This window comes from Colossoma macropomum, unplaced genomic scaffold (assembly GCF_904425465.1).
Source record: "Colossoma macropomum unplaced genomic scaffold, Colossoma_macropomum, whole genome shotgun sequence".
NCBI lineage: Eukaryota > Metazoa > Chordata > Actinopteri > Characiformes > Serrasalmidae > Colossoma > Colossoma macropomum.
In genome coordinates, this window is record NW_023494793.1 from 32,221,731 (window position 1) to 32,249,563 (window position 27,833).

The 27,833-nt window shown below is 39.1% G+C and overlaps 1 protein-coding gene across 5 annotated transcripts in view; it reads left to right on the forward strand.

The window, feature by feature from the left end:
• elavl4 (ELAV like neuron-specific RNA binding protein 4) overlaps nt 1-27,833 on the forward strand; it is a 99,046-nt gene that overhangs the window by 51,267 nt on the left and 19,946 nt on the right. For all 5 annotated transcript variants that reach the window (XM_036579199.1, XM_036579202.1, XM_036579203.1 and 2 more), the window contains 2 exons: nt 11,729-11,832; nt 24,403-24,556. In XM_036579199.1, the coding sequence (XP_036435092.1) occupies nt 11,729-11,832; nt 24,403-24,556 (258 nt within the window). The remainder of the gene's footprint in view (nt 1-11,728; nt 11,833-24,402; nt 24,557-27,833) is intronic.

A 27,833-nucleotide genomic window follows, 5' to 3' on the forward strand; every position in this document is an offset into this window, starting at 1 on the left:
CATTAACATACATTAAACGTTAAGAACATATTTGCTTTTTCCTGTAAAGTTACAATTTTGGAGATACTTGTTTTTCTTTTCATCAGTTTTAAATCATGATAAATTATACTGTGTCCTCTTTTGGTTTACAAATACAAACATTATATGTTTATTTTTCCATGTTATTTTTTATTTGTTTACGGATGATCTAACAATGGCTGTCGTTGTTGAAAAGGTAACTGAGCAGGTGCTATAACTAGGAATGTAGAGCTTTATTCAGCATCTCCAGTCACTGGTTTTGTCGTAGTATATTCAGATTAAATATTTCAAGCCTGATTAAAGCTCTAGCTCAATGGTCATCAACCCTCCTTTCTACATTCCTGCAGAGTTTAGCTGCAAAATGCTGCTTCCTTCTTACCTAACACTATTGTATCTGATCCAGCCAATCAGGGGCTTCTAAACATGTTAATTAGCTGGAGCAGGTGTGACAGATTGTGACTGGGACTACACTCTGCAGGAAGGTAGATCTCCAGAACCAGGGTTGGTGACCACTGATCTAGCTGAAAGTGCCTCTAACTTGACCACCAGCTGACCTTGGACCAGTGCACCTGGACCAACGGGTACAGCAGCTCCATCACGCACCTGATCTGAACGCAGAGTACGCAGCACACTCACAGTACTAGACGGGTGCAAAGTACCACCATCTGATTTGAGACCAGCATGGTACTCCACCTGACTCAACTGCTGTGCCGAAGCTCGCGCAATTACGCTGACAATACGGAGCGAAACGGGGGGGGAAGCAGATGTAGTGGCATGAAAAATTCATGGAGCTTGATGTTTGCTAAAGCACAGTCAGGCTTGAAACACCTCGGTGAGCGGCGCATAGCTCCAAAACGTGTGAAAAACCTCTGTGTCAAACATGCAGAACGTTTGTCTGATGCTGGAGAAATAAAACATGAAAATGTCCTCTCGTCGTAGCGTAGTAGCATTTCACAAGCGCTTTAATCAGCGTAGACTAAATTAAAGTGAAGGAACTATACATAGAGCTTCTAAGGATAGATGATACACACAGACAGGTGCGACAGAAGAGTACGTGGGGTGGCGCTCGGAAAGTGGAGATCATGAATATTCGAATGCTGGAGAGACAATTAATGTGATGCCTTGATGAATTCCAATTTCAGCGTAGTGAGAGCGTGGGGGAATGGGTAATTGTTATTCAAGCTAAAAGCATCCGAAGCCAATTTCCATTGTCTGACAATGAACTTTTCTTCACCGTCTCATTTCCTCCGACAAACACCACAAAGAGAATAAATCAACATTCCATACCTGACATTTGGCTGGGGAAATAAGAAGTGAATTTCCCAGCGCATCACAGAATAACTAAAACATCGTACAATTTATCTTTTTAACTGAACACGCCGCAACACCCGAGCAATACAAATGACTGTCGAATGCGATGACGGGTTAGATATTTTCTATTACTGTATACGTCTAGCGCATGTGGCTTTGATGACACTATTCGTTATTTTGTGCTTCCTAAAAGAATACTTAACTCCTTTTAAAAAGGCTATTAAGTAGTTTAAAACAAGAAAACTGCTACATACATGTTACATAGTAGCTAACACTTTTGTGCATTGAGCTGACATTATAATACTAACAACCTTACTGAAATACCACATACAAATCAGCAAGCTTTGTCAAATAACATTGGTAGTAAGAGGATACAGGTTAAGCTGCTTGTGTTGTTATATAATAATGTTGAAATACTACACTGATCAGCCATTGCATTAAAATCACCTCCTTGTTTCTACATTAATTGTCCATTTTATTAGCTCCACGTACGATATAGGTGCACTTTGTAGTTCTACAGTTATAGGCTTTAGTCTATCTGTTTCTCTGCATACCTGTTCTTCAATGGACTCTCTCAGGACCACCACAGAGCAGGTATTGTTTGGGTGGTGGGTTATTGTCAGCGCTACAGTGATTCTGACATGGTGGTGGTGTGTTGCGCTGGTATGAGTAGATGAGATACAGCAGTGCTGCTGGAGTTTTTAAACACCTCTGTGTCCACTCACTGTTCACTCTATTTGACACATCTACCTTGATGGTCTATATAGATGTAAAGTCAGAGACAATAGATCATCTGTTGCTGCACAGTTTATGTTGGTCATCCTCTAGTCTTTCATCAGTGGTCACACCACGCTGCCCACAGGACACTGTTGGCTGGATGTTTTTGGCTGGTGGACTTTTCTTAGTCCAGCAGTGACACTCAGGTGTTTAAAAACACTGCTGTGTTTGATCCACTTCTACCAGGACAACACACACTAAAACACCACAACCATATCAGTGTCACTGCAGTGCTGAGAATGATTCACCACCCTGATAATACAAACAGGTGGTTCTGCGGGGGTCCCAACCATTGAGAAACAGGGTGAAAGTGGGTTAACAAAGTATGCAGAGAAGCAGATGGACTACAGTCTGTAACTGTAGAACTACAAAGTGCACCTTTATGGTAAGTGGAGCTGATAAAATGGACAATGAGTGTAGAACCAAGGTTGTTTTAATGTTATAACTGTTTGATGTATGTAGTTATAGAAGTGTTCTTACCATCATGTAAGAGAAAAATTCAGTTAGAAGTCCAGTACTTCCACCAAAAATTCCCCACATTTAAATGGTTAATATGTAAATAAAGTCAGAGTGGTCTGAGATGCTCCATTCAAGACAACATTACAGAGTCAAAATTGTTCATAGAGGTGGTGATACAAACCAGATATCTGAGGTGTTTAATGACCCTAAGAGCTCTCACACAGAAAGTTGTTGCACAAAATGGTTACGAATACGCTGTCTCATGCCTGAAATATTGTTTTCTCATAGTGTCAAGATAAACCTCTGGCGTAAAATGTACTTTTTAAAATTTGTTTGTGGTGGAGAGATACATGCAGGGAATTGCAAGGCGAAATAGTGACCCAAAAGCTTATTTTTTCAGATTCTCTACTATTTTACTATTATCAACATTACATATAAAAACTCAGAAGACATGTGTAGGTTCACTGGTCATTTTGGACAGTTAATAAAATAGCTGGATTGTGTTGTAGACATTGTGACTCGTTGTTCCTATCACCACCACTGTAAAGATAAAGTTATCTACACTTTACCATTTCACATCAAACCACTCTGAAAGACATCGTTTACATCTAAACAACAGGTTGCTGATGTTAGTTTGCTTGTAGAATGTATGCAGCAACATTCATATTTTGACTTGACTTAATGACCTTGTAATTCAGTGGCATTCTTGTGAAGAATGTACACAGGACAAAACATATCAGATTTTTCTGTTGAATAGGGGCTTTTTTCAAAAACGTCATTAATGAGAGTCCTTATTTGAGCATGTTGCCGACTACAAAATGATGCACAACCTCAGAGGTCTGTACAGAGTTCTTTTGTGTACATATTAAATAGGATTCAGTATATATGAAGAGCACAATTTCACGTTATGTAATGGGCATATGTTCCATTGTGGCCGTATATTGTACTTTTGCTGCTGTGTTTGTGTGGTATAGGGATTATTGGAAATACGAGTTTCCGATTGGATTTAAGAATTGAATCTCCTCCTACTACATGTTCTCACACAGCTCTGATTTAACACTACATGCTTTAAAAACCTACGCCATATTCAGGCCATAAAAGAGCACTGGATGGTGGCTTAGCATAAACCACAAGCTCCACATCACAGCTCCACGTGGGCTTCCAGGAAGCCCTTGGGGTGCCTGCCAGCAACACCGTCTCGTGTGCGGGGGTCTGACGTCGTTTCATTGGGGTGTCCCAGATTCACAGGGGCTGCTCAGCACACACATCTTTCCAAACAGCCCACACAATTTGGGCTCCACGCCAAGCCGCCGTAGGCTCCAGCTCAGTGGGGAGAGGGAGAACCGGGGGCGGGAGGCTCCTCCGTCCTCCAGCTGCTCCGCTAGCCTGCCAGACAGAAATGCTGACAGCTTCACATCAGCTTTCTGCGTGTTGCTTACTAGCAGAACATTGTATATTCGGATATGTGTACAATATGTGGCACATAACTGCTGGAGGTTGATAAAATTGATCTGAACGGGAAGAGCTTTTGAAGTCCAGAGTCTGTCAGTAGATATTATGAGCCACTGAAAATCCCAGCGAGACAAGTCTAATAAATATCATGAATATCATTTCATAAAGATTCTTTTCCATAAGGTTATCTAAAAGCTGAGCCTAGGGTGCCACAGTTTTCATCCACCACATCATCAGGTAATCAATAGGTGAGCTAGGGGCACCTTCGCTCTTAAAAATGAAGGTGCCAAAGAGAGTTGTGCCTTAGAGGAACCACTGTTGGATCCCTAAACATCCTTTTAATGGATGGTTGTTTAAAGAAACATTTTTGTAAATAAGATATGTGAGTTTAAAGAAACATAGCGTAAGGGTTGTATACCGATTAAAGGTTTCTCCGAGCCATTTCTTAAAAATTGAGGAACAATTATTTTAAGAACATTCTTGCTACGCCATCAAATGATAATACGTTTCAGCTTGTTCCAGAAGTAGAACATTGAGTTTCAAAGGCGAATTTGAAATCAAAAAATGACTGTCACAGCGTCTTGGTCTGTATGCATGGTAGACAAATGAAATGTCCTAGTTTTGGTAGATAAAATCAAAAATAACCTGAGGAACTGAAATGAGCAACTGCAGTTTTTTTTCCTGCCTGTGATCAAGTAGGCTTTGCAGTAAAATCTAATCTGCCAACTTAGAGCTGTTTCATTTACACCCACACATTTCCAAAGTCTGTTTCCAAAGTCACTATAACGTTGTCATGTGTATTTCAATACCAGGTCAGTTAGAACTAAAAAAACAGCAAATCTACTACTCTAGTATTAAAACCAGTTATTAAGGTCTTGCCTTGTGTTATTCATAGTGAAAAATAAATAATATTTCAAGAACTGTACAGCTGTTACTACAGCATAATACTGCAGCAGCATTGCTATGTATAAAGCAAAGTACTTCAGTTTATCTAAATTTTGCATTTGTGTTAAATGGGCATCCAGAATCATTTGTATGTTGGCACCTATGGGCTTTTTAGTCAATAGGCCAGCAGTGTTGCGAGTTCCAGGTAAGCCACTGGGTTTAAGAGAGGCACACAAAGGAATACGACTCTTTAATGAAAATCCAATCAGAATATAGTGAGCGGCTTTTAGCTTTTGTCTGAGAGAGCACTTAGCCAGCCTTGAGTGAATTATGTAGCTTATGTAGCACGAATGGGCTGAATTAAAGCCATTAGAGCTAATGATAAACAACATTTATAATGCAGACTTATATCATAACACACTGCATTATCTAATTACACTCCACTCAAGCCCTGGTCTCCTTTGATGGAAGATTACTGAACAAATTAGAAAAGTCAAGTCATACCTTACTGTCAAATTGAGTAATACGAGTTCTGATTAGACATAAACGAATTTGTTGTATTTTTGTGTTTTCTGTACTGCTGTTACTGGAACATAAAGACTTGAAAAAGGTGAAGCTTCTCTTCAACAGGGAGCAGTACTGTCCCTAGATGCTGTTGCAGCAAGGGCAAAATGTCAGGCAGGGAACAGCGGTGATACATTTGTTTTGACAAATTGAAGAGGTTTTTTTTTTCCCTTTTTTTTGCCTTCCACATCCTAAATCTGACTAAATTTAAGACTGACCAAACACATTTCCTTGTTTTGTAGCCAGGGAGCTTCATGCTATCAAGGTGAGTTAGCATCAGATGCTCAGAGAACTGTCATGTTTTCTGTGCAGAGCTGTTCTTCCTGCTCTTTCTCCCCACACGAACGCTAGCTTCAGCTTTAGCTCTGCCACCTGACTCAAACACAGGCTGAGTGAAACTGCAGGCATAACATGGCTGCCGGAGAGTTGGAGAAGGAGGAGACTGCTGCAGGCAGTGTAGTGTTTAACTCAATTTTCATCTCATTCTCAATCAATGGAAGCACTGGACCTTTAAATGATGTTTCAAAAATTCAAATCATTCAAAGACCGGGATTGAAATTATTCAAATTTTCAGTCTAGTGTGAAGAATTTGAGAATATACTGCCATGCTACTAGAAATGCTCACATTTCTCAAATATGACATTTGGCACAGCTTACAGAAGACAGAGAGTACATCACGATAAGTAGAAAGAAGCCTGGTATTTGTAGGTGTGTATCTAATATCACTGACATATCAAACACATCACATTTTTGTACCACTGGAAAACACCAGCTGTGAACATTGTGTGAACATTTCATGATGAATGGTCAAAAATAACATAAAATCTTCACTTTCATTTACGGTACTGTGCAACAGTAAGAGACCACCTTTCATTTACTAAATTTATAGTCAAAATTGCCACTAAGTACATTAAGTTTTTTTAAGCACCTGGAAAAAAACAAAACACATTGTTTTTGGGAGACTTGCTTTCAGTTTTTCATAGACATCTGCAGGGATATTTTCCGCACCTTCAAAACTGAGTCTTAGAACATGGTTACATTTTCTGCCTCTCATGATCTCATGTTCTTGACAGCTACTCATCATAGTGTTGAGTTGTCTTCTCACAGTGGAGCATGGACACAAACACCTGTGGATTCTTACAGATCTGAAACAAGAGTGGAGCTTGATTTTCTCCTCTCTGTCAAAGATGAAAGCTTTAATAACTGTTTATCCGGTGGAGACAGTTTCGGTGGTCTACCTGGTTTTGCACTGTTGTTTGGAGTCCATTTTTTTCTATACTTTTTATACATTTTTGAACTCCAGTTTTGAAAACACCAAAGTCTTTTCTTTCTTCTGTGAATTTACCTGAACAGAAATGTTTTGTTACGAAAGCAACAACGTGCCAAAGAACATTCAGAAAAAAGGAGCTTGAGTGGTGTTTGTGTGCCTTTGTGTATAAACAACGCAGGACACCTAATGGATACACACTAATTTTCTAATCGTACAAACTGACAGATCCTCACTGGGGTGCTAGAGGCTCCAAGCAGCTACCAATTTTCATTGAAGTTCCCCTGATAAAACCTCCAGGCTGCTTTTCTCTGCTTATCTAATGGGGCACAAAGCAAAAAAAAGATCTGGGGAGATGCTACCCTTTCCCCTGCCCCCTCATCATCATCAGTGACCAGTTGGATAGGTGTTTGAAATATCACTTAATGGGGTCATACCTAATGAAAACAGTTATCAGTATTTTACCTACAAACACAGATCTTCCACACCTTCATTAGAATCAATAACACATGCACACATAATCTTCCTTAGGATTAAAAACACACACTCACACAGAGATGACTCTCCAGCTATACCCCCTGCCTGAAACACAACCCTTCACCGTCCAAAAAAGAAAAAAAAATCCAATATTCATTAAATGCTATTATTCTTTTACTTTATGTCTTTGTAGATGCCTCTCAAACGTTTCCCCATTTGGCTAGGCGGCTAGCCTGCTGGGGATTAGAAAGTCAAGGAAAATGTGGAGATGTATGCTCATTAAAAGCTCATTAAAAGCGCAATGTATCATTTCATCTTTTTTTTTTTTCAATTTTAATTGACAATTACGATATATAAGTTAATGTATCCATTAGTCTAATTAAATAACATTGGGTTAATATTCCATTTGCAAATGTTTACTGCCTATTTTCCCATAGGATTTTTTGCAGCATCCTAAATAATTTATCTTTCCACTTTCCACAGTTCTCGTGCTTTGATCGGGTCCTTGTTATTAATACTCAATTTGTATTAAACTAATATATTGTGTGTTCTGTTAGTCCACTGTGTGTATAAGAATGGACTGGTTTCTGCGTGGTTAGGTGTCAGAATCTAAACAACAGTATCATTAATGAGTGCATTTCTCCCGTAGATCTGATGAAAGACTGAATGAGTAGGTAGACCTTTGGGTGCCTGAGTGCTTGTGTAGCAATGAATCATTCTCTGTGATTTTTTCCGTCTTCAATAATGAATTTACGTTAGAGTTTAGCACACTGTTCATGTTGAAGAGTACTCACTTTCTGCTTGCACTGTACATTAGCTTACCTGTTTACATGTATGCAAGTGTGTAGTGTAGGCCTATGGGAATGTGTGTGTGTGTACATATGTTTACATGTGTTGTGTGTTTTATGTTTTACGTGTGTGTGTATGAGAGAAAGATAGAAGCTGCAGCGTGGTGTGTTAGCCTGCTGGGCTGTGTGCATGCTGAGCGAGCTTGTGTTGTGACAGTGGAAGCCAAGCCTGCCTATGTTGGCCCACAATCTGCACACGGCTCTCTCCCACGCCTGTGTGTGTTTGCGTGAGAAAGAGACAGTGTGAATGTGTGTGTGTGCGTGTGTGTGAGAGAGACAGATAGAGAGTTCAGGCAGTTGACATTTCCATCTTTTCTTTGAAGTTTTGACTCTGCATTTTGTTGCAGGGGGATAAATGTAACATTTTATTCACGCTGCTGGTCTCTAGGCTTTGTTTGAAGCAATTTATTGCTTTTATTATGAAAACAATTACAGTACTGTGTAAGTCAGAGACCACCCTTCATTTATTTAATTTCCAGTCAAAACAGCCATTAAGTACAAGTTATTCATTTTTCAGCATCAGGAAAAAAGCAGATAACATATTTAACAGAAAATTACACACAACATTACACTCAACAACTAAATATTTCAGATTTTCACTCTTTGCCTTTAATACAGCTTCCATTCTTTTTTGGAGCTTTCCGTTTTTTAAAGAAAACTGCAAGAACAATTTCCACCCCTCAGAAGTTCAGTATTAAAAGTTGGTTGCACTTTTTGCTTCTCCTGACCCAAGCAGTCCCAAACACATTCAGTGCTGTCGAGGTCTAGGCTCTGAGGAGAACAATTTATTGTTGTAAAAAACACCTGCAGCGTCTTCGCTTGAATAGCAAATTTTCTTTTTTTTGTCTGTTTCTTTTTCCAAGTAACAGCTTCTTGACAACTACATCTTTGTGGTCTTCTCACAGTGGAAAATGGACAGAAACACCTGTAGATTTTTTTCAGATCTAAAGCAAGACAGGAGCTTGATTTTCTTCTATATCTCAAAGAGGAAAGCTTTAAGTGCTGTTTATCTGATGGTGACAGTTTTGGTGGCCTACCAGGTCTTGCACGGTTGTTAGGAGTCCCACTTTTGCTGTACCTTATATAAAATATGTTTTGGAAACTTTTTTTCCACTAACTGTCCTCTGATTTTCCCCTTCCTTATGCAAGTGGATTATCTTGTATCAGGTCTCCTCAGAAATATCTGAAAAATGGATAATTTGTTTCTAATGGCCACTTTGACTGAAAATTAAATAAATGAAGAGGAGTCACTGACTTTTGCACAGAACTGGATGTTACAATAAAGAGCTCAAACCTTGTTGAGACGCCCCCAACCCACCCCCCTCATGTCTTAGATAATGGCAATTTTTTTTCTGTTGCTGCCCTTTATGGGCTCCAAAGAAACTAATAAAACATTTGCATGAATATAAATTATTGATGAAAACACTGAGGCTCGTTCTTTTATTACTCTGCAAATATTACAATTAGGACTGTCCTCAACTGTGAGTGTGAGGGCATGTGTGTGTGCCACATGCGCTGGTGTTTTATCTCAAGTGAAGAACCTGGTTCTGGCTTCCTGCTGAGCTCTCCTCCGTTAATCTTTTGAGCGTGTGTGTGTTTGTTATGCTGGTGGGTGGAATTCCTGTGACTGAAGTAGTTGCTGCCTCAGTTGGCTTCCCTTTACCCCTAGGCAAAAGCTGAAATGAATGGTGACAGATAACCCCAGCCTAGCTCTGCTGTGGAAATGGCATCAGCTGCTGGGGCCATGTGTACAGACACACACACACATATATATATATATATATATATATATATGTGTGTGTGTGTGTGTGTGTGTGTGTGTGTGTTGCTCACTGCCCTGGAGCAATCAAGGAAGTGGGAAAGGATATGCATAGCGCTGTGTTGTGTGCGTGTATCATTAACCACAGCACAGCTCACTCATCCTTCAAGCTCTGCATAAAAGCGCCTCAGAAGTTCACTTCATTCATACTAACCTTTCCTACCCTCCACTCCGCACTACATATATGCACACTAGACAGAAAATAACAATACAATATTAAAATGTAATACAATACAATATATATGTATAATACATAGTTGAAGAATCATTTTTCCAATCATGAAGTAATAGTCTGCGGCCTTAACATAAGAAAAAAAAGTGTGTTATTTATTTGTTGAGTTTATGAGAGTTACAGTACTGTGCAAAATCAGAGACCTTCATTTATTTAATTTTCAAAAAATGGCCATAATGTAAGTTATTAGTTTTTCAGAAGATATTTTGAGGACATTAGATATTTAAGATTATGCACAAAGAAAATGAAAGTCAAGTTTTTTTGAGTTTTGGAAGTTGTTAAAAAATAGGACTCCTAACAACAGTGAAAGACCCGGTAGACCACCAAAACTATCACCATTAAATAAACAATGCTTAAAGTTTTCATCTTTGAGAGACAGAAGATCTAAGGAAATCAAGCACCACTCTTGCGTCTTGCATTGGAAAAAAATCCACAGGTGTGTCTGTCCATCCTTCCACTGTGAGAAAACAACTCAACAATATCGGTCTGAAAGGATGTGTACCTGTCCTGAAGCTGTTACTGAGAAAAGGAAATCAACAAAAAAAAAGAAAAGTTTCAACAAATGAAACAAAGAAGCTGCTGGTGTTCTCAGAACAATGAACTGACCACTCCAGACCCCAGAACTCAACCTGAAGAAATGAACTGAAGTTGTGGTCTCTGCACAGTACTATAATTAAGCTGTTTAAGTTAATTTAATTTGGTTTGTTTGCATTTTACTGTTCACTGGGCTTGTCACTGTATCATGGGGCAGTGTCCTCTTTGTGTTCATTACTCTAATACACAAACACACAGCATCCACTATGTACACTATGAAGACTAGAGCAAGGCGGAAAGAGTGTAGTAACCACAATACAATAATATGCAAATAACTATTCCACTAATACTAATATAATACTAATATAATACCCAGCCCGAGTGCAAATACTAACTAAAATAGCTTCATTGTCAGGCGGTGTTTTTCTGTTTGGCCGAGAGGGTCTTGGGGAACACGGCTGTCAGCTCAGTACAAACAGCCTCAGCAGTTTTCACTTCACTAAGGCTTCCTATTGAACAGCTTAAAGATCTGGTCTTATCCAGAGAGACTAAGAGAAGGAAAAAGAGAGAGAGGGAGGGAAGGGTGGACCTCCTGTCCGAAACGAGAAGAGAGCCTCTCCCATTTGGCCCCCAGCTTTCAATTTGTGCTTTTCTGCCAATAGGGCCAGTATAGCTCCGTTTCGCATTTACCATTCACTTTATGTGTGCGCTGTGGACGTAGGACTGTCTGTTTCAATTAATGAGGATGAGCGCGGCACTCCTCTGCGGAGCTTTCCTGCACTTGTGTGGCGAGATGTTTAAAGAAAGCAATAAGGAGAAGAGGAGCACTGCTAGCAAACCCCACTGCTGCTGCTGCAGGGGTTCAGCTCCAGTCAAACAACTGCTGACGGCTGCCGAGACTTCTCAGCCGTACACGACAGGGAGAGGATGTTCAGTCAAAATAATTCAAGCCAAGACGCTGTCAGAGGTTTCCAATGGAAACTTATCCTCAATGCCCACACACACACACAATCGCACCATTCACACACGCTAATGCCACAAAGTGGTAATGTCTCTCTCTCTCTCTCTCTCTCTCTCTCTCACAGGACAGAGCCTTGGATATGGTTTTGTCAATTACATTGACCCAAAGGACGCAGAGAAAGCCATCAACACGTTAAATGGACTCAGACTTCAAACCAAAACTATCAAGGTACTGTAGACTAATCACACACACACACACACACACACACACACACACACACACACACATCATCTAAACCGCTTATCCTTCAGGGTCGCGGCAGGGTGCTGGAGCCTATCCCAGCTGTCATTGGGCGGAAGGCAGGATACACCCTGGACAGGTGTAGACTAATCAGACTGAAGCAAATATGTATTGTATTGTCTCTGTTGTAAAACCTCCAGAATGGTAACTTTACAAGACAAAGAAAAAAACATTTGTAACTTTTAAATGAAGATAATGTAAAAGGTTTTATTTCAAGTAATTCTGGACTGTTTCTATTGGTCACACCATGTAAAGAGCAGCTGGATATTTCAAATAGTGTAAAAAAGGAGCTACAGAGTTTAGTTCCAATATATTGTTGTTCCAATGTACAGTACTGTGCAAAAGTCTCAGGCACCTAGCACCTGGTTTAAAATCATTTATTTTTATTATAGGTGTAAGTACACCATATATCATATTTTATATATATATATATATATATATATATATATATATATATATATATTTATATATAGCAAACAGAAATATAGCAAAAAGTAACAAGAATTTTTTATTTTGAAAAATTAGCTGATAGCTTGCAAGCTTGTTAGAAGAACAAACGTTCCAGATGTCTCCTCGATGACACTAGCCACCACATAGATGTTTTAAGTTACATCACCAGCACACCTGATTTAAAATAATTAAGCATGTTGCTGCTGTCCAAAAAATCATGTATCTTTTTATTTTTTATTTCTTATTTCTGAAGTTTTTATTTTTCTACATCATTCTTAAACAACAGCTGTCTTTTACATTGTGTGAAAATTTCATGATGAATGGATCAATATAAATTCTCCAAAACTCCTAATTTGCTGATATAGTTATATATATAACATTTTTTGGAGAGTGGTGACATATTAGCCAAAGCAGGTACTGAATCATAACTACAATTAATACTGAGCATCCATGAGGGGAGGCTTAAAAAGGTTGAACAAAAATATTGACACGTTGTAAAATGTTGTAAAAACTACTTATTGTATTGCATGTTATTTGTATTTACTGTTAGCATTTTTCTGAGCAAACAAACAAATATCTTGCATCTCAGAAATGATCATTTAATAGGAGAAGAAACTGTGATAACTTTTATGTAAGTTAATGTAAAATAGTTTTCTGAAATGCTCACATACTGTAAATGTAACAATCAGGCATAGGATTTGATTATCAAGAGACAAACAGCAGGCAGAAACGACCAGAGCAGGGGAAATCCATGAACCGACAAAGGAAGGCAAAATAAGGAAGACAACAGGACTGAAGAACCGGGACAAACCTAACAGACTGATAAGTGAAACACAAAAAACGAGTAGAATCAAACAGGGCAAGGCAGAGAACAAGGACAGACTATATAAACACTAAAACAAAATGAAGAACAGTGGATGAGGGCTAAGATTACAAACAAAACATAGGTGCATACAATGACAAGGGGGTGGGGCTAGGGCAAACACGAGGCCTGATGAGGGAAATCTTGACAGAAAAGGACAGCCAATGTTTTCAAACAGAGTTTAAAAAAAAGAAAAAGCAAGCTTTTGATGTGACTGTGTCTATGTAGATGTGTGCGACTATATATATATATATATATATATATATATATATATATATATATGTGTGTGTGTGTGTGTGTGTGTGTGTTTGTGTGTCAGCAGTAAGTGTATGTTAGGGGGGCGTGTGAATCTGCTGCTGATTTTGTTATGATATGGCACGGCAGTAATGGAACAATATCTCATTTGGGTGGCAATATGCTCTTGCTTTTCCTCCCCAATTAGTCATCAGCCATTTCTCACAACTGCACAAGTCAATTCACTGAATGTTTCCTGTCACCATTTCTGCCAGTGGAGCCGCATTGATTAGCACATGTGGTGTGTATTGACTCGTGCTGGGCGGCGGTGCTGCAACACAAAGCGAGAGGAGGGGAAATCCGCCTCATTAAGATGCAGAAGGAAATAGGAGAGCGACTGAAGGGAGAAAAGGGAAAATAGTGTAATTGATATGCAAATGCATCTCCAAATGTCAAATCATGGAGTCACACGAAAAAGGAAAAATAGAATGTATAATGAAATGATGCTAAAATGCTAAGTAGTCGCCTCAAATGTGGTTTTTTATACTAACACTGGGTAGAGAAGAGAGGTAGACTGAGAATGTGGAATCGCTCCAAGCAAAATGGTTTGAGTCAATGGTACTTTATGTTTATTCAGCTGAAAAATGTAACCTTGTGCATTTTCCCAAACAGCATGTTTTAATGTAAATTTAGAAGCAGCTGCTTTTGACTGTAAATCCTGGCCGCTGTTCATATTTTTTTTTATTCTGAGTCACGGCGTAATCGGGCTGTGTGTGCCATCATCTGGTGTATAATCCCTGGCCTCTCACTTACATCCACCCTAATCTAATCAGATTGGATTTCCCCTGCTTAGGCCAACAGGAATACACAGCACCCAGTCTTTGAGGATATGCTGCCTTGAGAGAGAGAGTGCAGAGGACAGAGAGAGAGTGAGAGAGAGAAAGAGATCAAGTGAGACTGAGTGAGAAAGAGCAGGAGAAAGAAAGAGAGAGGAAAAAGAAGGGGTAGGGAGAGTGTGAAAGAGTAAGAGAAAAATGAAAAAGGAAGAAAAAAGGAGAAAGCAAAGAGACAGAGAGAGTAAGAGAAAGAAAGGAGAGAGAAAGTGAGAGAAAGATAGGCAGAGAGTGAGAAAAAAGAGGAAAAGTGAGAAAAAGAGAACAAAATTGAGAGAGACAGAGAGAAAAAAGAAAGATGAGTGAGGACGTGAGGGAGTAAGAGTGAGTGAGAAAAGAATAAGAAAGAAAGAAGAGATGGGGAGAGAAAGTGTGAGGGAGTAAGAGAAAAAAGAAAAGGAGAAAGAGAGAGAGAGAGAGAGAAAGACAAAGAGAAAGAGAGGGTACAAGAGAGAATGAAACAAAAAGAAAAAGAATAAGTGACGGAGTGAGAAAGAGAGTAAGAGAGAGTGAAAACAGAAGAGAGAGAAAGTAAAAGAGAGAGAGAAAATACGAGAGTAAGAGAAAGAAAGAAAGAGAAAGACTGGGGGTGAGAGAGTGTCTGTCAGAACTGTTGTTGAAACAGGGCTGAACTGAACAATGGGCGTTTTCCAGAGTGGCAATAGCAGGTGGCTCTGTGAGTGGGATTGTGGTGACTCTGGTGTTGGTTTCAGTCTCAGCTTGGAGCTCGTCAGAGATGACATGAGTCATTCTGTGTGTTTTTAGCTCATCGTCACAGCTTCCTGCTGCACATCTCTCGCTCTCTCTCTCGCTCTCTCTCTCTCTCTCTCTCTCTCTTTGGCATACTGGAAAATTCATGTTAGTCACATACTGCATACTACCTTTGGTGGGCACAGTCAGTACGCAAGCAGTATGTAACAGGTACACCACTAACACGTTAACTCACAAAGGCCCCAAAAAGTATTTGACCACTTACTTATTGGTAAACATTAATGAGGTTCTTTGCGTCACTTCATGAAATATTTAACAAAATGCAGGGATGCACCAACATGGGAATTGTGGTTCGATGCGCATATCAGATATGTACATATCTACCGATCCTGATGCAGATGCCTAAATAAAATAACAATAAAATGTAGAAACTGGGACTAGATCCACCTGGATTAGCATTACATAGAAATATAACATTTACACATACAGGAAAATACCGACATTACAGCAAAGTAGCCCGGTGTCACCTAAATTTATTGAACATATCATGGATATCATCTGTACTCATAGAAGGCTGACCAACTACATGTTTCATAAAGGGAGCAAATTAGACTGTTTAACTGGATTTAGTACAACACAGTATGCCAAATATTTAATAAAAATCATTTTGCTCACAGTTTTTCATAATATTTTTAAAATGTAGCGCTACTGTTTCTTTTTTTCTCTGTTCCAACTGGTCAGATGTCTGAAAAAATAAATATTGTGACAAGAATCACAATATTATATTTTTGCCATATTGCCCATCTCTACTTGTGGACTGCAATAAAAGTTATCAAATATCAGCCAGAAATATCGGTCAAATTTAAACATCTGTCTGACGTTTATATTTTTTAAGCAAATATCTGCTGATACCAATATGATTGTGTTATCAAAAGCACATTCCTAACAAAATGATATTTGTTTCAGAAAAAAACTTCTAGCACAACACCAGACTGATCGTAGACTCCAAAAAATACAACCGGACTGCACGTAGGGTACTGCAAAGCAGGTACTATAAACAGATCTCATTGAGCTTGTGTTCATGGATGAAGTCGTGAACTCAGAGAAGTGTACAAAGGCATTTTGGATGCAAACCTGCAGAAGTGTCTGCAAAGACATTGCTAAACCATTTCAGTCTTGGAATGGTCTGTTGAAAATAAATGTCACTTGGTTTGACATTTTGTTTCCTAACACAGTGAACATAATTCAAAATGGCACAAATGCTGAAATATTTTTCGGAGCCACACTCTATTATTGGGTCTGAGCTCCAAACTGGATATGGAACCAGTGAGAGCAGTTTTTGGGCCTGAGGCCTGAATTTATTGTAACACTTACTTCATTGGAGCCTAATATTTACTTCCTTTCATAACCTCCCTCTCGCTCCCACACACACACGCACACACTCTCTCTCAAGTGTTTCTCTGTATGCAGCCAGAGGGTAATGAAGCAGGAGCCATCTTTCGTGACTTCCCTCACATACTCTTTCTCTCACACACACACACACACACACACACACACACAAGTACACTCCTTCAGCTGGAACTGTACTCCTCACACACACCCCATGCACACTCCGTGCATGATCAATTTGACTCTCTCTCTCTTACTCTCTCTCATACATACACACACACACACACACACAGTCAAGGAAATCAACACAAACAAACAAAGATGGTCCACAATGCGTTTCTCGCAGCAGGACTCCATCTAATCCACCCGGTCTGCAAGTACTCTAACGCCTTTCTCTTTCTCCTCCTCTTTTTTTTTCGGCCTTTCTCCATCCATCTCAGCGTGAGGCGATGGAGCGGGCTCTTCCATCTCCCCTCTTTGATCAGCCCTTAGTCTCTCTCTCCTCTCCTTCACTGTGTGAAACCTTTTCTTTACGCTAACGCCGGCCGCCTCAATGAGCCTTCTCCTCCACTAATACGGAGCGAGGGAGAGAGAGGGGAATGAAATCCGCTCTTACTACTCCTTTAATAAGTGTGTTTGAAGGTCATCACGCTCGTGTGTGAAACACACGCTGTGAGCCACAGGCCTCCCCAGCCTCGGAGGATATCTAGAGAAGCACAGCAATGAAGACAGGCCAGCTAACAGCAACAGACATCTGTGTCTTACAGCTCAATGCGGGGTAGAGAGAGAGATAGAGCATGGGAAAGAGGAAAAGAGAGATAAGGAGAGATGGAGAAATAGAAAAAGATACAGATGGATAGTAGGGGACGGGAAGAAAAGAGAGAGAGAAATAGAGAGTGGGAAAGAGAGAGAGAGAGAACTAGGAGGACTAGACTGAGGGAAATGAGGAGAAGGGAGAAAAAGAGAAGGAAGGGAGAGAGAAAGATGGAATAGAAAAAGATATAGATGGATAGTGGAGGCAGGGAGAAAAAGAGAAGGAGAGAGAGAAAGAAAGGGGAGGAAAAGAGAGAATGGTAAATAGAGGGGGGGCAGAAAAGAAAAGGAAAAAGGGATGAATGGGAAAAACTGAAAGAGAGAAAGATTAATAAATGGGGGAAAGCAGGAAAAGAAAAGGAGAGAGAGGGAGAAAGGGGGAAATAGAAAGAGATAAGGATGAATAAATGTGAGAGGGAGGAAAAAAGGAGAGAGAGGGAGAAACGGGAGAAATAGAAAGATGAATAAATAGGGAGGGAGAAAATGAGAAGAAGAGAGGGAGAAATAGAAAAAGACAGAAGAGAGGATGGAGAGAGACAAACAGAGTAAGCTCTGTCTTACTAGACAGTTAAGGACGTATGTGTGGTTTGTATTTCAGAGACACGGGGGCAGGTATAGGTGAGAGATGTCATCAGCAAGCTTTTATAAATTCACATAGATGGGTGGCTGTTGTGCAACTGCTAATACTTAATGACACCAGTCCACTCCTCAGGTTTTACCACTTCACATTTACGTAATAGTGAAAAAAATAGTAAAGAAACTGTTACATAACATCCTGAAGGCAATGTTGTTTCAAGTATAGATTATTGCTCAGTAAGATGTGACAGAAATCATTCTGACTGCCAACTGTCTACAACCAAAACATGACTGTAGAAACTGAAACACTAACTCTGCTAGGCAGTTAGCACTTTGTTAACTGAATACACTAATATTGAAACATAACCAATTATCAGCAGTTTGAAACTGTCTGATTAGCCCCTTTAACCCCAGGGGTCTATACTCATAATCCTAGATATGTATGTATTAGTTTGATATCAGTTACCAGATATTTATAGTAGTAAGTGAATAAAACTAATAAGTCTGACAACTAATAATTCAATAAGAATCCTGTAGTTCATGAGATCAGTTTGGATCATAATTGAACAGTCCTAGCTCCGCCCACAGAAGTGAAAAAATCCTGTTCAACTTCCTGAGAAATTTTAGTATCCTCCAATTTTGTAGCCTCTGTAGTGATGTTTCCATCCATTTGTTTTTGTACCTATTTTAGTTATTAAAAAATCCTTGATGTAAACAATACATACTGAACAAAATTTCCAAAATTCACTTAAACATTTGTGCACACAGTAAAGTAATGTAAACAAAGTAAAGTCATATAATTAATCAGGTGATTTTGTTTTCCATAGTTATGAAAAATGACAGAAGGTAGCAGATACCAGTGGACTTATGAAGAAACTTAAATATACCTATCTCATTAAAGTAGAAAACACTGATATTAGACAGTAAACAGACATGCCTGCCACAAATTAATGGACATTTCCACAGCCATTATAATTGCAAATGCATTCTGTCTTTGCAATCTTACAGCCATGAAATGAAACAAAACAGCAATGGAACACTGTTTAGCCTTAGAGATTTCTCTGGAAACCCATATTTCTTAACAGGTGTGACACATACAGTTTTTTCCTCTTGCACGTAGCTGATAGGAACTCTTTTTCTGCAACAATTTAGTTATACACTTGCATTGAATTTGAGAGGTGGGTTAAAACATTGCTACTGTTTGGATAGACCAGGTTTGTTTTTTTGGGGGTGTGTAATTGAGCTAATACTAGCATGAATGCAAATTAGTTGTCATTTTGATTTGTTACAACTACATAGTTCAGCTCAGTAGTGTTGCATTTTAAACTGGAAACTCAAAAAAATTCAAGGAAAATTACCGGATTAGTGAACTACATTTATTAACCTGAATGGGATTTCTGCCAATGTTCTGTAAAGCTTGTCCAAAATCAGAGCATTTGCTGCAGATGAATGGCCTAGCTCCAGTATATCTTACTGATCTGTTGAAATGTTATTACCTGTCCAGACCACCATTGGGCTGAAGCAGGCTTACTGCAAACTTGTAGGATCACCTGTAGCTCAGTTGGCATTCCAGAAAATATTAAAAATAAAAGTTTGATAGATGCTTTTAGTGTTACTTATATTCCAGTGTAAAGCACTAATTTTTCTACTATCGAAGTTTATGTAACCACAGTGAAATGAATAATAATGATAATAATAATAATTTTTATTATTACTATTATTATTATACACACATTTGGAAGATTTTTCCCCCAACTTTCTTCCCAATTTAGTCATATCCAATTCCACCCACTAGTCAGGACTCCGCCAGTCACACAATACCACGAGTGAAGGCCGGCACAGGCTTCCTCCGAGACCTGTGAAGGGCCACTGCATCTTTTCCAACTGCCGCTAAAGCAACGTCATTGGATAGCTGAACGCTCTTGGAGGAAAGTGCCAACCGCCAGTTCTCTTACATCAGCTAACAGACGCCTGCGCAAACTAGCATTGTGCTGAGTGATGGGGTAGAAAGGGGGGGGCATCCTACCCACCCAGAGGGAGCGAGGCAAACTGTGTTCTCCTGGCCATGGATGACTGTAGCATCACAAATTTGGAAGATTTTGTTAATAGGATATGACAAATTGTTTGCTCAGATCATGAGTGGGATTGTGGGAGCAGCATTGGGCTGAAGCAGGCGTTAAGAGTCTGAATATTGTTGAGAATTTTGTAACTTCATTTAAATAAGTGAACTTGCCTTAAAACATAATAACAGAAAAATTACATGAAGAAATCTATGAACCAGTGACAGTGAGAGACAGTATGTTACTGAATACATTTAAGACAGTGTATTTAGTATTCAGCCATCACTTTTTCAAAGTATTCTGCCCAACGGTAGGCTAAGAGCAGATGCCGTTCAAACTATATACCTCAGTTTAAAGTGAGCAACAGGGAAAGTGGCATTAGCTCAAATTTCCTCTGCTAGCTCATAACATTTTATTCCATAATAGCAGATAAATCAGATTCTGAAATGAAGGTGTGCATTCTTCATGCTTTATGCAGTAAAACAACAGCAGATAATCAAAGCAGCACACAATTCTGTCTCGCCCGGTTAAACAGGAGGATGAGAGAGAAATGGAGAGAATAGAGAGAGAGCGAAGGAAAGAGACAGTGGGAGTCTCACCCTTGATCTTCACTCTCACACACACAGGTGGCATCTCGTTCCTTACGCACAAACACAAACGCGCACACACCTGCACCTTCCTGCCTTCATGACACTTTTCTGTTTCACAGCACAACTCTAGCACTGCCTTCCGATCGAGGTGCGAGAGGAAAAATCCCACCGAGGGTGCAAAGAGCAAAGCCACGTGCTGAGAAACACACACATTCGCAAAATCATCCACACATGTACACACACTGCTCACACACATATTCATTTAGATGTACACACGTCTTTCTGAGTAACACGCACACACACACACACTTCTCTCAGTGTGTTGATAGATCCGACATCTGGAGCTGCTTGACGTGGAAGGAAAAGAAGAGAAGGATAAAAAAAAGTATCAAATAAAGGAAAAGAAGAGCAGAAGGCAGGGTGAAGAGGATGCCAGGGCTGCGTGCCTTTTGCCTTCGCACTTTAACTGGATTTCAGGAGATTACTGCAGAATGTCTTTGCGTCTTCATCTCACTGTTTGTATTACTGTAACAGCATTTGATGGCTCTGGAGCCCAAATGTCAGCAGTGATGGAAACATGGAAGGCAACGGCTGCTCTCGCCGCTAATGGGAAGGGATTACATCGACGCGAATGTCTAAAGGACAGAGACAGAACCATCTCTCCATCGTGAATTAAGACTGATCTGCTATAATGAGCTGGGGGGTGGGGGTGTGGGGAGCCGGGGACAAAGTCTGTCTCTGATGGTGCTACCCAGCTCAAATTTCTCAAAAATAGTATATGATAATATATGATAATTTAATTTTAAAGGCATTATCAGTTACTTTACATATCTGTACACTTAAAAAGTTTATTAAACAGTTCTTGGAAGGAGGTTTTTTAAACTTTAAAAAAGGTTCATTGCATTTACAAATTAGTTTTTTTTTTTGTGAAGCATCTCATGGACCTGGCATGTAACTCACTCACTCACTCACTCACTCACTCACTCTCACTCACGTTTAGCAGGCTGAGGATTCTTCACAATGGGATGACATCAGCAGTCTAATAGCTTTTAATGCTAAGAAAAGTGCTTTGCATCAATGACACTGTGTCTCCAGGTACAAAGAACAATCCATTGAAAGGTTCTTTCAGGATCCAAATGTTTTCTTTCATGGTGTCACTCCAAAGAACCCCGTTTGGCACCTTTTTATGCATAATTAAATAGTTGAAATGTAAACAAAGCCTTTTTGATTGGCTTGATGTTAAATGTGCCATTCTAGAGAAACGTACATTAAAGCGTTTAATGGTTCTAAAAGCTACCTCACAGAAATGTATTACAGGAAATGGCTGTAAATGTGCTGTCTGATGCCTGAAATAGTAGTTTAAAACATAATTTTTAAAATCTATTCATGGTGAAGAGGTATATGCAGGGTGTTGTTAAGGCAAAATTATATCCAAAGAAAACTTTTTTTTCCTCCTGATTTACCACTATTTTACCCTTGTCAACATTACATAAAAAAACTCAGGAGACTCTGATCGTTTCGGATGGCAATTGAACTGGTGACCCCTGGCTCCTGTCACCACCACTGTAAAGAGTTTGGACTTGGTAGGTTTCATTACGGTGCATCATTTGTAAAACTGTAGGAAGTAAAGATGGAGGATGCACATAGGTTTCTCTCTTTAAATTCATTGACTTAGCTCTAGATTGACTTACTTGACTTGACTAGATTGACTTACTTGACTACTTCAGTAGTCAGTAACCTGATGAAACATGATCTGAAGCTGTAATTGCTTTGTTTATGTCAGTCGTGCTCAGTCACAGTTCAGAGCGCCCCCTGTCTCTTTAAGGCTGATGCAAAAACGTGGCAATTTGTGTCATTTATTCTACTGCTCTCCATTAATAACAGGATTTCTCAGTGCTGCTATTTGATATGTAAAGAACATGAGCTAACAGAGCTTTGCATCTCACAAGCTACCTTTTTGAACAGGAAATCTATAAATAGAAACATAAGGCACACACCATTCTTGTTTTATTGCTATTTTGATTAAACAGAACAATAATATGTGCTTACAGGTCTGAATTGGTTTTTGCGCTTGCTATTAAAAAGTCACAGAATATCCAACAATAAAGGTAAAGATTTGTGGATCTTTTTTCAATAACAGTAACTTACAGTACAGTAGCACTCAATTTTACACAATTTCTAGGTTACTACTCAAAATTAGTTTGTGACACTGACCATGTTAAGGCCTTTATACAAAAAGTTCAGTTCTTTGCCATATGCCTTTCATTGAAGCTTTTCTCTCTAATAGCTATTCTAATAATATAATTTTAATGAAAAAGGTTGTAGTGAATAAAAAAAGAATATAAAAAATAGAAGTATTTTCACTAGTGATCTCTGACCTTTGAGTCCTGGTGTATAAATGTAAATTTATGTACACTGTGTCCAAAAGTATCCAGACAGCCTAGAGCCTAAGGTCTCTATTCCCATTGCCAATCATCGGGTAGAGGGGCATAAAGCCCCCCCTCAAGCATTGAGCTGTGGAGTAGGGGAACTGTGTTCTTGGGAGTGGTGGAGCTCTATACAGTATCTTTGGGATGAGTTGGAGTGCCATTTGTAATTCAGTCCCTGACCTCACTAGTGCAAAGAGGGAACACGCTCTTTATTAACTGATTTTAGAAGAAATGCCGGATGAGCAGGTGTCTACAAACTTTTGGATATATAGTGAGTTTGTTTCAGGAAAAAGTTTCTTTAATCAAATCCACGTCTACCACAGTATGGCTTATTCAGAGTGAATGTATTTGATGTAAGTGAGTGACTATTGTGTGCGTGAGTGTAATATACAGTGACAAACTTGAAAAAAAGAGCATGTCAGAAAGTGAATGACATGGAGAGAGAGAGGCAGAGAGTGAGTACAGTGTGTGTTAGTGTGAGAGGAGCTGTCCAGGGTGCTACTGAGTTTGATGAGTTGAAGAGGGTGAGAGCATATTGTGTTAGTGTATGTGAGAAAGAGAGAGAGGCTGTGTGTGTGTGTGTGTGTGTGTGTGTGTGTGTGTGTGGTGAGGCAGAGCTGTAGATGGTTTGGCTCTCACTGCTAGTACAAACAGAAGGTTCCAGAGTGTTATTCATCACAGAGAACTGCCAACCTCTCTCTCTCTCTCTCCTACCCATAACACCATGTTCACACCTCAGTGTGTTAGGGAGCACTGTAAATAAACTCTAGTGTGAACTACTTTTATTGAACTTAGTAGACTTTTTCAGTCACTGTTTTATACAGTCCACCAAAATGTAGATACAGGTTATAAAGTATACAGAATTATAGGCTACAAATTATACAATATTTGGACAGTGAAGACTCTTAGAGATAGCATCACTAAATGACATGCAAGTCAACATTGCCTGCTGGTTCATGTTCTAGTGTTCTTCTCTAAGCATGCTAGTATCCTAACCCTTAAAGGTCCAGAGTCATTGTTTTGCTGTCATATTTAAATTTAATTACACAATTAATGTTTAACTACATAGTTACATAAGAAATTACATTTATGTTCGATTTACATTCTGTATTGACAGGCTTGAATCCACACTTACAACATTTTTTTTGTTTCTTTCAATGTCAACATGTGCCAAAAATGTAAAAGATTCTTCTCTCTTGTTGCAATTAAAAGTTTAGAAACCACACTTTAGACAGAATGTCTCCACTTGTTTCAGGGAGCTATGAGCTCAATAATTCATATAAAATTACAACATGCTTTTGTTATCACCAACAATAATTGTGTATCCCAAAATCTGACATACGCATATTAGGAGGTGTGTCAGTCATTGCCCTGATAGGCCATTAGCTCTGTTGACTTGTGAGATATGAAGAAAGCTCAGAGCACAGTAGTATTCAGGAAATGCTGCATATTGTTCTGACTTGTCTGTATTTGTGTTTTGTGTTATCCCAGGTGTCATACGCACGGCCCAGCTCAGCCTCTATCCGTGATGCTAACCTGTACGTGAGTGGGCTGCCTAAGACCATGACCCAGAAAGAGCTGGAGCAGCTCTTTTCCCAGTATGGACGAATCATTACCTCCCGCATCCTCGTCGACCAGGTCACAGGTATCCATGGGGTGGTTTTTACCACCATACTTCAAATGCACAAAATGTTTAAATAGAAATGCATAGCCACTCAATCAGTTGATCCATCCATGCTCTGCCCACAAATGCCTTTTTTTGTAGGAATGGGCAAAATTGGACAAAACATTGGCAAAAATCCCATTTAACCTAACAATTGCACTGTGCCACATTTGTCATGATTGTTTTCAGTCTGCCCAATGTTGAACACCTACAAGAACACAGTATAGCATTCCATACTCATGGACAAGAAGCTAGATTTTCATAACCAACATAGTGCACTATATAGGAAGAAGGGGGTATGTAAAAGCTTGTCCAACCTTCTGTCAGTTGCGACAAACTGTGGGCAGAGCCAAGGTAAGTCAATTATATAGATTGCATAAGTGCTTGAAAACTACTAAAATTACTAAAACTACTGAAACACAAAATGATCATAAAGTGATTTCATTAAATTCTTCAACTGCAAGGACAGTAGGGGTGGGCAATATGATGATATTTATTGTTGTAATGATAAATTGTGTCAGTATGATTTTCTGAGCCTATGGTGGATCAGCACTTGAAGAACACTTATCAACTGCATGTTTCATTACAAAAAAAACGTAATTAGTCCTGTTTAACTTTATTTGGTGCAGTGCAGTATGTGAACTTTACATGAAAATCACTGTATTCATAGTTTTTGATAGTATTTTTTAAAATGTGGCACTGCTGGTTCTTTTTTGTCAAACCTCTGTTTGTTAAATGTTGGGAAATATTTTGTGAAAATGTCTTACTGTGTTAATTTTGCCATATTGCCCACTCCTAAGGGCTGTATGTGTGTCCCTACTTTACTTCTTCACTCTCATAACTACATAACTTACATATTAGTTGTTTAGTAGCTGAATAATGTATAGTAGTTACTGAATAGGAATTACATTTAATAACTGCATAGAAACAGCATAATAATAAGGAGTTAAATAGGCTACCACAAATATTTGGCCATGTAGTCTATATCTCATTCTCTTGCGTGGTGCACTGGATTTTTACTTCTTTCTTTCATGTCATGGGGCATGTTTTGGTCAGACATATACAGTTGTACACAACGGTTTGGGCACTCTGGTCAAATGACATGTTTTGTTGATTTTCTAAGTGAATATAAGTGTACATTCTCTCCTACTGCACATTTTAATATATAATTACTCTTTATTTGTAGGCTTGACCATAGTTGGAAAAAAATAAAACATAAAATGTGGTCTGGGGAAAGTCATGGCACAGTTTACACTGTTTTATTTTTTCCAATATGTTAAACATAGTAAACAAACAACAAATTGTGCAGGAAATTTAAGTTTATTCCCTGTAAAGGATGTGTTGACTCATTTTCACTTAAAAATCAACAAAAACGTGTATTTGGAGGTGTGGGAGAGGTATCCAGACTATTGCATACGACTACACTCGCACACTTACAGGGAACTGCGAGTTGCTTCTTTAATGCGGAATCCTCCAGCGTGGCTTACATTGCATAACTAGCTCAGTTAGCTCTGTTTCATAGGATCTCCTCCCCTGCGGCACACACCACTGTTCTGCCTAATGTGCACTGATGGAGCAGAATGCCTGTTTAAACACACACGCTCATCTGCCAAGACTCAACAAATGAGCCACCATGCATGCATATGTGTGTGTGTGCACGTACGTATGTGTGTTTGACCACACAAATGTCCCATGACCTTAGCAAGTGGCAAATAAGTGTAAATCCAGGCCACAGAATAAGTGTCTTTTTTCCCCTTTCTGTTCTCAAGCCAGCACATTCCCTACATCTACCTCACCTTCTGGCAGCATCATAAATAAATCAGCTAGGATATAAATGGTCATGGAACTGAATTTCTTACGCAGGCAGTAGAACAATACTTTTCAAACAACTGCATATTTTATAATGTTACTTGCCATGCAGACAGTGTCACGTAAGCCACATAGTATTGCATGTTCTAAAGGTGCCGATTCCTTTTTTCTCCGCTGAGGAACAGTGAGTGCTCATATTCACAAAGATACACATGCATACGCACACACACACACATTTAGCAGCAAAATCCTCAGATATTCCCATGCTAACGTCCTTTGTTAACATTCATATAAACACTATACACACTGTACACATTTACATTTTTGTGAATCCTTCCAACCCCAATTTCCAAACATCCCCCTCACACACACAAACACACTCGGCACCTAAATCCCTGGATATTCACCCCACTAATATTCTTTGTTAACATGCATATAAACACATCATACATATTCAGGGGTCAACATTGCTTATTGCCTGGTGCTCCTGGCCATATTTCATTATTTGGTCACCAAAAATGCAGATGCTGTTGCCTAAAGGGCCACTTGCCTTGGAGATTTTTTCTGTTTTCTTTATTATTTGTATATATACTTTGTTAACTGTATATATGTTATATATGTTTCATTGGCTTGGGAGCCAGAGTGACCAGTGCAAAATATCTGTCTACTCCTGTGCAGTCAAAACTCCTGTCCAGTCAAAACAGCCATTAAGTACAAGTTATTCATTTTTGTGTGCAAGGAAAAGCAGAAAACATATATTTGGTAGATTACACAGAAGCCTCAACAGCTAAATGTAATATCAAATATAATAGCAGTATTTACTGTGTCCTCACTTTGCCTTTCATACAGCTTCCATTCTTTTCAGGAGACCTGCTTTCTGTTTTTCAAAGAAATCTGCAGAGATGTTTTTCCACACCAAGTTCAGTCTTAGAAGTTGGTTGTATTTCTGCTTTTCTCAGTTCAAGTAATCTGAAACACATTCAGTGATGATGAAGTCTGTGCTCTGGGGTGGCCCGTTCGGGAGAACATCAGCATCTTCTTTGTTTATTTCCTTTTCTCATGAAGGGCTTCTTGAAAGCTGCACATACTTTCAGACTCACAGTGTTTAGTTTTCTTCCAACAGTGGAAGGACGGACAGAAACACAGCACTGTGGATTTTTTCAGACCTGAAGCAAGAGTGGAGCTTGATTTTCTCCACTCACAAAGATAACTGCTTTAAATATATTAAGTACTATATCTGATGGTGACGGTTTTGGTGGTCTACCAGATCTTGCATGGTTGTTAGGAGTCCCATTTTCTGCTACATCTTTTAATCATTTCTTGAACTCTAGTTCTGGAAACTCATATGCAAGTGTAATATCTTACATTTAATCTTCTCAGAAATAACTCTTGAAAAATGAATAATGTTTACTTATTGGCCATTTTAACATTTTGAAATTAAAGAAATGAC